This window comes from Phascolarctos cinereus, unplaced genomic scaffold (genome assembly GCF_003287225.1).
Source record: "Phascolarctos cinereus isolate Bilbo 61053 unplaced genomic scaffold, phaCin_HiC Scaffold_1;HRSCAF=81, whole genome shotgun sequence".
Lineage (NCBI taxonomy): Eukaryota > Metazoa > Chordata > Mammalia > Diprotodontia > Phascolarctidae > Phascolarctos > Phascolarctos cinereus.
The window spans coordinates 99,220,300-99,233,885 of NW_027555514.1; the positions used below are offsets into that span (position 1 = coordinate 99,220,300).

At 37.7% G+C, this 13,586-nt stretch overlaps 1 protein-coding gene across 1 annotated transcript; it reads right to left on the bottom strand.

Moving 5' to 3' along the window:
* Positions 1–10,708: 10,708 nt before the first annotated feature.
* On the bottom strand, positions 10,709–12,386 carry LOC110216338 (olfactory receptor-like protein OLF3). Its single transcript, XM_020998142.2, has one exon. The coding sequence runs from the start codon at positions 12,384–12,386 to the stop codon at positions 11,430–11,432; it is 957 nt and encodes a 318-aa protein (XP_020853801.1). The 3' UTR covers positions 10,709–11,429.
* Between the last annotated feature and the right edge of the window lie 1,200 nt (positions 12,387–13,586).

A 13,586-nucleotide genomic window follows, 5' to 3' on the forward strand; every position in this document is an offset into this window, starting at 1 on the left:
CTGGGATATTTTCTTTCACTTCAAGGATAATGAAGTGATTGTTGTAACAAGGGATGATTGACAGAGGAGACAGAGAGATGGACAGAGAGACTGAGACAGAGACAGGCCAAAAGAAGAAAAATATGAAGGTCTTAGACAACAAGATCTTTACTCTCCAACAAATGTGGTGATCACTACAGGGAAGCTAACATTCAAAGCCAAGATTCACGGGTAATTTTTAAAATTAATTTTTAGTTTCCAACATTCATTTCCACAAAATTTTGAGTTACAAATTTTCTTCCCATCTCTCCCCTCTGCTGACCCCAAGACAGCATGCATTTGGAAAACTCCTTCCCCTAATCTGCCCTCCCTTCTATCACCTTCCCGTTCTATTGTCCCATAGGGCAGGATAGATTTCTATACCCCATTGCCTGTATATCTTATTTCCCAGTTGCATGTAAAAATGATTTTTTTACATTTGTTTTTAAAGCTTTGGGTTCAAAATTCTCTCCCTTCCTCCCTACCCACACACCCTCATTCAGATGGCAAGCAATTCGATATATGTTACACATGTGTAATCATGCAAAACACTTCCATAGTAATCATCTTGTGAAAAAAAAAGCTAACTATATTTCCCTTCATCTTATCCCATCTGCTGTTTATTCTATTCTCTTTTTTGACCCCGTCCCTTAGAAGTGTTTGCTTTTGATTATCCGCTCCCACAATCTGCCCTCCCCTCTATCAACTGCTCTCTTGTCCCCTTCCCCCCTTATTTTTCTGTAGGGTAAGGTAGATTTCCATACCCCATTGTGTATGTTATTCCCTCCTTAAGCCAAATCCTATGAGAATAAGATTCACTCATTCCCTCTAGCCTCACCCCATTTCCCTCCACTCTAAAAGCCTTTTCTTGTCTGTTTTGTGTGAGATAATTTATCCCATTTTACCTCTCCCTTTCTCCTTCTCCCAGTATAATCCTCTGTTACCCCTTAAGTTTATTCTCCAGATATCACCCTTTCATCTTCAACTCACCCTGTGCCACTATCTATCTATCTATACGTATATTTTTCCCTCCAACTACCCTAATACTGACAAAGGTCTCATGAGTTACAAATATCATCTTTCCATGTGGGAATGTAAACAGTTCAATTTTAATAAATCCCTTAAGATCTCTCTTTCCTGTTTACCTTTTCATGTTTCTCTTGAGTCTTGTTTTCAGCTCTGAGCTTTTCATCAAGAATGCTCGAAAGTCTTCTATTTCACTAAATGACCATTTTTCCCCCCTGAAGGATTATACTTGGTTTTGCTGGGTAGGTGATTCTTGGTTGTAATCCTATCTCCTTTGCCCTCTGGAATATCATATTCCAAGCCCTCTGGTCCCTTAATGTAGAAGCTGCTAAATCTTGGTTATCCTGATTGTGTTTCCACAATACTTGAATTGTTTCTTTCTGGCTGTGTACAATATTTTCTCCTTGACCTGGGAACTCTAGAATTTGGCTATAATATTCCTAGGAGTTTTCCTTTGGGGATCTCTTTCAGGAGGTGATCAGTGGATTCTTTCAATTTCTATTTGACCCTCTGGTTCTAGAATATCATGACAGTTTTCCTTGATAATTTCTTGAAAGATGATGTCTAGGCTGTTTTTTTGATCATGGCTTTCAGATAGTCCAATTATTTCTAAATTATGTCTCCTGGATCTATTTTCCAGGTCAGTCATTTTTTCAATGAGATATTTCACATTGTCTTCTATTTTTTCATTCTTTTGGTTTTGTTTTATAATGTCTAGAATTCTCATAGAGTCATTAGCTTCTATTTGCTCCATTCTAATTTTTAAGGAAGCATTTTCTTCAGTGAGCTTTTGGACTTCCTTTCCTATTTGGCCAATTCTGCTTTTGCAGACATTCTTCTCCTCATTGGCTTTTTGGACCTCTTTTGCCATTTGAGTTAGGCTATTTTTAAGGTATTATTTTCTTCAGTATTTTTGGGGGTCTCCTGCAGCAAGCTGTTAACTTGTTTTTCATGATTTTCTTGCTTCACTCTCATTTCTCCTTCCAGTTTTTCCTCTACTTGTCTTACTTACTTCTGAAAATTCTTTTTGAGCTCTTCCATGGCCTGCGAATGAAATATATTTTTCTTGAGGCTTTGGATGTAGGAGCTTTGACTTTGTTGTCTTCTTCTGGTCATATGTTTTGATCTTCTTTGTCACCAAAGAAAGATTCTATGGTCTGACTTTTTTGTGCTGTTTGCTCATTTTCCTAGACAATTACTTGAGTTTAAACTCTATGTTAAGAAAAGGGTCTGCTTCCAGTGTGGATGATGTGCTGTCCCAAGCTTCAGGGGTTTTGTGCAGCTCTTTTCAGAGATACTTCTAGGGATCTGTAAATTTTCAGTTCTTCTAAGGTGGTACAATCAAAGGCAAAGTGTTTACACATTTCCTGGGTTGTGCTCTGGTCTATGAGTGACCACAAGCACTCTTTTCTGCCTTGGGGCTGTTAGGAAGAAACCCTCTTCACAATCACCACAAGCTCCACCCTGCCAGTGCTCCTTCTTGCCCCAGGACCACAGCCCAGAAATGTGACCCATATCCAAGCATGGGCAACACAAGAGATTCCTCCTTCAGTACCAACAAAGAGATCCCTGCAATCCCCACTCTGATCAGCCACTCAATTCCCCCTACATCTGTGGACCAAGAGCTCAGGAAGCAGCTGCCACCCTGGTGTTGTGCTGGGACTGGGACCAGACCAAGCTCCTCTCTCATCACAGTCACAGACTTTTCTTACTGACTTTCAAAGTTGTCTTTGGCATTAGTGAGTTGAGAAGTCTGGAAACCACCACAACTTCCTGTGATTCAGTTCCCTGAAGCCTGGTCCAGGTTTGCTGAGGCCTGGTCTTTGCCTGCATGCCCATGCTGAACTGTGTTCCTCTCCCAGCCTGGCACAATAGATCTTTCCCATCAACCATCCAAGTTGTCTTCAGCTGGAAATTTGTTTTGCTGTGTCTTTTTGTGGGTTCTGTTGCTCTAGAATTTGTTTACAGCCATATTTTTACAGCTACTTGGAGGGGTTTGGGGGAGAGCTCAAGCAAGTCGCTGTTTTTACTCTGCCATCTTGGCTCTGCCTGTGATTCATGGATAATTTTATGGATGGTCTGGGATGACCTATTTCCAGAAGGGAAGAAGGAGTATAAGGAAGTTATTACCAACTAGCCAATTTCATCCTGCATAGCAATGCATAACTGGTAATACTAACACTATTTACTTTACAAGGTTGTTGTGAACAAAGTACTTTAAAAGTCTCAAAACACTATTTAATGTAAGTCATTAAAGAATCATAGATTAGCAGAGTTGGAAGGGAACTTAATGGACAAGCAGTACAACCTAAATGTAAACAAGAATCTTCTCTATAATAAATGGTTATAATAAATAAATATCAAATAAATAATCAAATACATGATCATCCAGTCTTAACATGAAATGAGGAGGAATGCTTTACCTTCTGAGCAAGGCTATGCTACTTTGGTGCAGTTTCAATTATTACTAAGTTTTCTCTTACAACAAACAAATTTCCTCTTATAGCTTTTATCTGTTGCCCCTCTTTCTGCCCTTTGTATCCAAAAAGAAGGAATATAATCCAATATGCATAATTACCTATATTCTAAAAAAAAAATTAGTCTAAAGTGGTTCTGTATTTTGAGGATGTTACATGTGATCATAGATTTAGAGCCAGAGAAATCATCTAATCCAACTCTCTTATTTTACAAAGGAAGAAATTGATAGCTAAAGAGGTCAAAGTACTTGCTTGTTGTCAGATAGGTAGTAGGTGACAGAGACAGTATTCAAACTCGGCTCCTCTGATTCTAAATCCAGTACTCTTTCTATTACAACATATAATCTTTTTTTTTTTGACGATATGACATCTCTTAACGTGCTTGAGTACACCTATCATGTCTTACCTTCAGTTTTCTTTTAACCAGCCTAAACATCCCTTACCATGGGACCTTTATGGAATAAATTAAAATTCTTCTACCATCTAAGTTGCTCTCCTTTGTTTAAATTCTAATAAACTCTAACAGAATCTAATAGACTCTAATAAATAACCTTTAAATTTAGTAAGTATAATATTCTAAGTGTTGTCTGACAAGGACAGAGCATAGCAGAGCATCATTTCCTTTGTCCTTGGTGTTGTGCTGTATTAATGAAATAAAAACATAAATTCATTTTCTTGACAACAGTATTTCTCTGTTAACTCACATTAAACTTCATAAAACTTTGAGATGTTTCCAAGAAAGCTGCTGCCTAACCATTATGACAATCTTTTACTTGTTGATTTTTTAAAACTCAAATGGAATTCTTTATTTTTTTCCTATGAAATTTCGTCTTATTCAACCTAGTCCACTGTTCTAACCTTCAATTCTGACTATTAGCCAATGTGTTAGTTATCCCTCCCAATTTTGTTTAATCTTCAAATTTGATAAGCATAGTACTTATTCCTTTATCTAAATGTTTAATAAAAATATCAAGCAGCACAGAGCCAAACACAGATTCCTGGGGCACTCTACTGGAAGCTTCCTGTCAAGTTTACATTGAAACATTGACTACACTTTGGGTCTAGCCATTCAATACTTATGAATATCTCATTGTAATGTCTTTTAACCCACATCTCTTTAGTCTACCAATAAGAATAGCATTGTGAATTTATCAAATTCTTTGCTAAAATCTGGATAAACTACATTTACTGCATTTTCCAAAATGATCAGTTTTATGACGCTAGAAAAAGAAAATAAGGCCAGTTTGGCATGACCAATCCTTGATCACCACTTCGTTTTCTAGATGTTTAGTCATTCTTCAATAATGTTTTGGAGATTAGCATCCAAACATGATTTTTATCAGCATAAGGAATTCCTGGAGATGAAATTCCTTCATTCTATTCTAATTGGCAACTATTCAGCAATTTATAATTTCAGGGAATTACTTGGAGCCTTGAGATGTTAAAAAATATATCCAGGGTGATATGGACAGTATATGTCAGCGATTACTCTGACTTTGAGGTTGGCCTTCTATCCCCTAACTCTCCATATTTAAAATATGTTTCAATATTCTTCCAGAAATTGAAGTAAGGTTTATGGACTTATACTTTGCAGGTTCCAAATTATAATATTTGCTTTTTTCTATATTCTCATTCTTCATTCGTATGTCAAAGGTTACTTAGAATGGTTTAGCAATCTCATTAGCCAGTTTTATTTTTTGTTTGTTTGTTTTTTATTCAATTAGGTCTTTCAATTCTGCATGTGTGACCTTAGGCAATCCACCTTATGTCTCTGGAGCTTTTTCATCTCACTTGCAAAATGAGAGCTCTGAAGTGACATCTAATTTCCCTTTGAACTCAGAGTCCTTGATCCTGTGAATCTATGATTTCAATCAATAAATATTTATTGAGTGCCGACCACATTTAAGGCACTGGGTTAGTGTTAGCAGTACAACCACAAAAACATGCCAGTTCCTTCCCTCAATGATCTAACTTTCCACTGGAGTGATATAAAGCATGTACATCGATAAATAAATGCAAAGTACATTAAAGTCAATAGAAAGTAATTTCAGGAAAGGATGAATAATTTGAGAGATCAAAGAATAGATCTTGAATTAGAAGGAATTTCAGAAGCCATCACAGCCAAACTTTTCATTTTGCAGATGATAAAACTAAGGCTCACGGAGGTTAAATGACTTGTCAAAACTCATACAATAGCAAACCTCACAGGAAGAATCTGAACCCCTGTCCTTGGACACCTAACTTCATTTACACTGAGATTTGAAGAGATGTGAGCATTCTAAGAGGTAGTGGTAAGGAAGGACATTATTCTTCATATTAGAGTCAGTGAAAGCTAAGGTACAAAAGAGATGGAATGTTATGTACGGGCAATGGGGTCAAATGACTTGAATCCATTTCTCCATTTAGCATAGAACCTTAAACATAGTAAATGCTTTATAAATATTTATTGATTGGCTTACTCACTCACTGAACTCATCAGTGAAAATTAGATTCTTATTTTCTATTTCTTTACTTATCTTGGATATCAGCCTCTATTAGCCATATATCATCTCTCTTTTCTAGGACAAAAATAGTTTTCCTTCACAGATGAAACCAAAGAAAAGTAGGAATCAAACAACCTTTTGTTTTCTTTCTGTTCTCAGTAACTGACCTGAGAAAGTCCTACCTCTACTTTGATATTCATTTTCTCCCCATCCTCCCAGAGCTAAATAAAACTTTTTGTTTTCCTTAGCTTTCCTTACCAACCTCAGATCATTTATTTTCTCATTCTGGGACCTATTCTGACAGACCTGAGCTACAATTTTATATTCAGACTGTTACTTGCCCTTGGTTTCATTTTTTTGTATGTCTTGATTAAAAATTGAAGCAGATTGGTGAGTTCCCTGCACATATGCAACAGTAGCATTAGACTATTGCCTTTTTTCTAGCTGATTTTTTTTTTCTATTTATGTCCTCAGAATTTGATTTTAAATGGTTCCCGTTGCTCTTGGGCTGACTTCCCCACAAAGTTTTGGTACACATTATCCTGGATATCCTTTGTCTGACCTCTAAAACCTGCTCTCCTTAAATTTAGGGCATATCTTTTAGTCTATTCCCCGCTTTCCTCTACCACAAGCACTAAGACTGAATGGTTGTTTCCCCTCCTCTTTCCCCTCCCCAACAAGGATCCATTGTTTCCACTCAATCAACTAGATTCTCCTTGTTAGTGAGAATCAGATCCAAAATAGAATTTTCCTTGAGATAGTTAATCTACCTTTCAGAGAAAATTGTCATGAAAGAAAGTCAAGAAATCAATAACTCCTCTGGTTTTAGAAAGGTGAATGTTCCAGGAGATGCCCAGGAAGTTGAAGGTCCTTGATCTGTTACCTAAACTGATTGTCTATCCCCTCTTTCTATGCAGGGGGTTATATGGAGAATATGACTTTTTTTTCTGTTTCCACTGATCTTCAATACATGCTATTCTTCAGACTCACTCTTCCTCCCCATCTCACCGCACAGGTACTCTAGGTAGTTCCTGAATATCTGTATACATACAAATGTCTGTATAAAATATCTTTATAAATTTGCTCTCCTAACACTCATATGCACCAACTGGTCAGAGTGCCATTAGGTACAAATCCCCCTCAGGTTCTAAAGTTGCTATGGGGTGCTAATGGCTCAAGGCTCCATTCTGATGTGTACTCCCCAATATTAATCCCTAGTTAAAAGTAACGGTATCTTCCCTAGGTCATTAATAGGCCCAGTGATTGAAACCCCAATATTATTTAACTAATTAAATTCCATATTCCTGAATTTCTGGTTGCTTGATCCTCAGACCTTTCAAAGCTCACAGGGTTGGAACCTAGTCCATTCCATCTTGTATCCAATATACATTCAACTAAGAGCAGGAATAAATAGACATAATGGGAAGACCATGTTATCACATGCCACATGTTAGTATCTCAGGTAAGGAAATAATGGACAGAGGCCTCTTTCCCCACTCTGAAGCTCACAAAATTTTGTCCTCCTCACCAGAGACAGAGCAAGAACAGTTTGGTTAGTGAATGCACTTCTAGTCCTAGCTCAATAGCCAATCAAAAGTCTTCTTTTTATCACACAAACGTGGATAGGTAGCAGTTACAAAAAACCTACACAGCCCCTGAAGGAGAAAGTTGGTTTCCTCCATCCTATGGCATCATGATCTTTCAGTAGCAAGTTCACTAAACATTCCAATGCAGGATTACAACAGGTAGAGCATACTATACATGCTTCTGAAGACTGAGGCTCAATGGCCAGTCTCCCAGTAAAGCATATTTTCATAGTATACAATGACAGCTTCCAGGCATGAGTCCTATAGCATCAAGTCTTAGTGATACCAGTAAATTCAAATTTGCCTCCTCACATTAGAATCCCTAACCCTAATTCATTTTGCTTGCTGTCTGTATTTTGTGCATTTGTCTATAAACATCTTTTGTGAGTGGCTGTTTTTTCTTTGCCTATACTTGGAGACTGCTGAAATCTAGCTCACAATAAAAGCAATGAATGAATGCATGAAATGTATGAATTTCTACCTGAAGCTATGACTAAGTGTTGAAATAAGTTTGATATTTGATACATTTATGATTTTGTATACACTGAAATCAGCAATGAAACTGCTACTGTGGGAGACAAACCTCTCCAAGAGAAGAAATATTTGTATGAATTATAGTATATGTCAACCCTCTTGCTTGCTTATTAAGAATAATAGTATGTGGAAGAAAATTTGTCATTTATTTTGCTATGCTGGTAAATTAAGTGTCTTTTGCTTTGAATTAATGGGTCCTCTGATTGATCTAGTGAAAGAAAACACATCTGTGGGAGCTCATGAGCTACAATTTTGAAGGGCTATTTGCCTCTACATTATTTCACACATGGGAATTTTTTGGGATGCATATATGAGGAAGGTCCTTGCTGATACATTGTGGATACTCATCCAGGATTTCTATTTTAAGAAGCCCAAACATTGAGAGGATTTTTCTGATTGCTTCATGTTTTCGTAGGTGTTTATTTCTTTTCTGTTATTGGACAGTGGGGATTTCTGATGTAAATTAGAACTTAATTGTATTCTATTCTAACGCCTAATATTCTATTAGAACTATTATACTAATATGTGTCAAGATGCCAGTTGGGTATTGTTGTTTATCAGTATTCTTGAATTGGAGAAGTATATATAGTAGAGTACTAGACTAAATATTACCATGGCTGTTCAACTACTGGAAAGTTGACATAGAATGATAGGATTGTATCTTTGTTAGAGATAGTTTGGGGAGTACCCAAAGGCTATAATTATATGTATAAAGCACAGGCCGTATGCCATGTTACAGATACTCTGGAAGAATTAAAAGTGTAAGCTAGATCATACAGGAATATAGAAGCAAAACCCAGCAACTCCATCATGTAAATTGTCTGAAAAAGTAATGTATTCCAGGATACCCAGACTTATTATTAAGTCTTCTGTCATTGACTAAGAGAAGATGGGAATGCAAATACTTAACGATAAGGCAACAGGGGATTGCAGGTAATGTAAGGGGCCTGATAACCAACCATTCTGAGGTGTTCTTGATTCAGAAGCAACATCATCCCCAGTAGTTTGTAATTCAAATAAAATTCAAATCGTAGAAGCTTAAGATATAGGGCCAACATTGTCCTCACAATCATATAATGCAGTGCCCACAGCTAACACATCTGAAAGTAAGAACCCTAATGTGTGAGACCTACTATGGAAATCTGTGCCCCTTGTCAGGATGGCATTCCCTACCTACACACTAATAGACAATTTATTTCCTGGTTAATAATACAACAGCGGGAGAAAACTGAGGTGTAAAAACAGCATAATTACTCAGGGCCCTCACTTTTAACTTTGCATGCTTCCTACAAATGTAAACTGTTTGAATACTTGAGGAAATTAAATGAGTAATCTGTTGGTTCAGAGACTGCTCAGCAAAAGAATGCTTCTTTCATCAACATCTTTCAATATAAGGGGAAAAAAGCCACTAACTTTGCGTTACAAAAATATATAAAACCTATTCTAGAAGTTAATAGTCAAAGAACCAGTCAATGTTGAGAAGATGAACAAGTGACCACCGACTGGTATACAGCAACAATATATGGGAATACTTGATGATTACTGAACAGCAAGCACAATCCTTAGGTAATGCAAAGTTGATATATTTGGTGAAAAGATTCAATATGAAGACAGCAGAAAGAGAAAGGTCAGCAATCAAGCAAAATAAATTGCAATCATTCCCATTGCAATGAAATCAGAGGCATACATCATGGATATAACAGAAGCTAAAAAGAATTTCAGGTAATAATTCAAATAAGAGTTTGAGTGACAAAATCATACATGTAGGGAGAGAGAGAGAGAGAGAGAGAGAGAGAGAGAGAGGAGAGAGAGAGAGAGAGAGAGAGAGACTAGCAGGGGAAAGAATAGCTCAAAAGATATGCTTAGGGTTTTTCTAGTTAGCTGGCTGGCACATGCCTAGGGGCATGAATCTCAAAAGAACTAAAATAGCCTGGGGCTATGAGTTTTTCTGAGCTGTGAATGCTGCATCTACAGCAGAAGCTAAGCAGAAAAAGCCACAGTGGTTAGACTTGTCCTACATGCCTAGAATATTATTCTTCCTGACCTGTGTTTAGAAAACCTGGCTTCCTTCAACACTTAGCTCAAATTTCACTTTCTTCACTGGGCCTTTCCTAGGACCTGCAGATGCCAGTGATCCCCTCTAAAGTTACCATGTATGTACTTTGAATGTATCTAGAGCAGAATATATCTATTTATGTACATGTTATCTGCTGCATTGGAATGTAAGCTCCTTGAAGGCATACCATCAATTTTTTTTCTTTGATTCCTCAGTACTTAGCAAAATGACTGGCACATGGTAAGTTTTTTTGCACTTAATAGTATTTTATTTTTTTCCAAATACATGTAAAGATAGTTTTCAACATTCATTTTTGTAATATTTTCAGTTCTAAATTTTTCTCTCTTCCTCCCTTCCTTCCCCACCTCCCCAAGGTGGCAAGCAATCTGATACAGGTTATGCATATACAATCATGTTATACATATTTCCACACTATTCATGTTATGAAAGAAGTATGAGAACAAAAGGGAAAAACCAAGAGAAAGAAAAAAAACAAACAAAAACAAAAAACATGAAAATAGTAGGCTTCCATCTGCTTTTAGACTCTATTGTTCTTTCTCTGATGTGGATGGCATTTTCCATCATGGGTCTTTTGGAATTGTCTTAGATCACTGTATTGCTGCGAAGAGCCAGGTCTATCAAAGTTGATCATCACACAATGTTGCCATTACTGTGTACAATGTTTTGCTGGTTCTGCTCACTTCACGCAGCATCAGTTCATGTAAGTTTTCCTAGGTTTTTTTTTTCTGAAATCCACCTGCTCATCATTCTGTATTTTTGTCTGTTTGTTTGTTTGTATGAGGCAATTGGAGTTAAGTGACTTGCCCAGAGTTATACAGCTAGTGAGTATTGTGTGTCTGAGGCCAGATTTGAACTTAGTCTCTCTCGACTCCAGGGCTGGTGCTCTATCCACTGTGCCACCTAGCTGTAACCCATCATTTCTTATAGAACAATAGTATTCCATTACATTCATATACCACAACTTATTCAGCCATTCCCCAAATGAAGGGCATCCCCTCAATTTCTATTTCTTTGCCACCACAAAATTAAGCTGCTATAAATATTTTTATACATGTGAGTTCTTTCCCCTTTTTTATGATTGCTTTGGGATACAGACACTTCCTATCTAAAAAACACCCAGTCAGTGTTTTCCCATATCTCAAAAAAAAAAGAAGACAGTGATGTGGGGAGTACTTTTTTACAGTTAAGTCTGGGTAGGAGGACAGAGACCCAGCTGTCTCTGAGTGACTCATGAGGATGCCAGCTTTGACTTTAATTCAGAAAATTGTCCTAGAAATTTCTGCCAGGCCCCCTTTACCTCCTTATTCCTAAGACTATAAATCGTAGGATTCAACATTGGTGTTAAAAGGGCATAGAACAGTGTGATCATCTTCTCCTGAAGAATATTGGGGCTTGAATGAGGCTGAATGTAAATGAAGATCGCCATTCCATAGCACAAAGCTACCACTGTCAGGTGAGAGGCACAGGTACGAAATGCTTTCTTCCTTCCCTCTGTTGACTGGATCTTCAGAATAGTGGTGATGATCTGGATATAGGATAGCAGAACAAGGCAGAATGGGGTCATGAGCAGGATAATGCTGGAGACAGTAATTGCAACTTCATTGGAGGAAGTATCCACACAGGCAAGCCTAACCAAGGCTAAAATTTCACATGCTATATGGTGAATGACATTTTTTGTGCACATAGGCAACTGGAAGGTAAAAACTGTATGCATGACAGAGTTAAGGGAACCACCAATCCAAGAGGCAGCCATCAGCCTGGCACATAACCCTCCATGCATGATGGCTGAGTAGTGCAGGGGGTGACACACTGCCACATAGCGGTCATAAGACATTACTGCCAGCAACACAAACTCAGTCCCACCCATGGCTAGAGAGAAATATAATTGTACTGCACAACTCACATATGGAATTAATTTCTGTTCTTGCAAGAAGTGGGTTAACAGCTGAGGTACAATGCTGGTAGCATAAGAAACATCAACAAGGGAGAGGTTGGTAAGGAAGAAGTACATGGGGGTGTGGAGGTGAGTGTCCAGCCTAATTAGGAGGATTATGAGAAAGTTTCCCAACAGAGTCAAGAGGTACATGGACAGAAACAGGACAAAGAGCAAGACCTGCGTACCCCAGTCACTAGATAGCCCCAGGAGAATAAATTCATTCACCCACGTCTGGTTATTTGTTTCCATTACATTGAAAGGGTAATCTGCAGGGAGAGGGAAAAAAATAACAAGAACTATTCAGTTATGGAAAAATGAAGCATGGGAAAAGCTTTTAAAAGAAATATATTTTCTCATTTGCATTACTGCATAACTTGCTGATGCTTTGAAAAGGGTGCTACTGAGACTAAATGAAATGAGGTTCCCATGAGGTAATAAGTCAGCTGCTTTGAGAATTCAAGCAGAGACAGATTACCACTTTAAGGGGATATTGCCAAGATGATTGAACATTGAGTAGGGATGTGATTAGATGATCTTTAAATGCCATTCCAGCTCTAAGAATTTATGACCACACATTTGGTAGTAGAGAATGCTAGTTCTACCTTATTACATTGCCATGGATTCACCTCCCAAACAGGGCTTATCTCCCCTGTATGCTTCAGCCCATCACTTCCATCTTTTCTATGATCTTACTCCATCAGTCATCCTCTCTCTCAAGTATTTTCAATAGATCACTCTTTACTGACTCTATTCCTTCAGCCTACAAACATACTTAGGTTCCACTATTGTAGAAATAGTCTGCCATATCTTCAAACCATCCTGTTTCTCCTCCCTTCTAGAAATGGCAGTCTACAATCATTACTTATGTTTTCTCACCTTGTACCCTGGGCAATTTGGCTCCCAGCCAATACACTCCACTGTAACTGTAACTTCATTGGAGGAAGAATTCACACAGGCAAACCTAACCAAGGTTAAAATTTCACGTGCTGTAAGGTCAATGACATTGTTTGTGTACATAGGTAATTGGAAGGTAAAAACTGTATGCATGATGGAGATAAGGGAACCACCAACCCAAGAGGCAGCCATCAGCCTGGCACATATCCCTCCATACATGATGGCTGAGTAGTGCAGGGTAACTGTAGCTACCCTCCCACCAGGGTAACTAACTGCATATGTAGTATAGTCAAAAGAACAATGGATGCAAAGATAATGCAATTCAGTTCAACAACCTGGCTTTGAATCCCAGCTGTATGACTTGACCTTGAGCAAAGTACTTAACTTCTCTGGATTTTGATTTTTCCCACATGTAAAATGAGGAGGTTGGAATCAATGAACTCTAATTACTCTTCCTATACAAAATGGGATATGGTTCCTAAGGGTTTATTCCAACTCTGAAACTGATTCTGTGATTCTATTAATTCAATGATATTTATTCAAATCTTTACAGTC

Excerpts from the sequence above, each read along its gene's own strand:
- LOC110216338 (XM_020998142.2), bottom strand. The coding sequence starts at position 12,386 with ATGGAAACAAATAACCAGACGTGGGTGAATGAATTTATTCTCCTGGGG.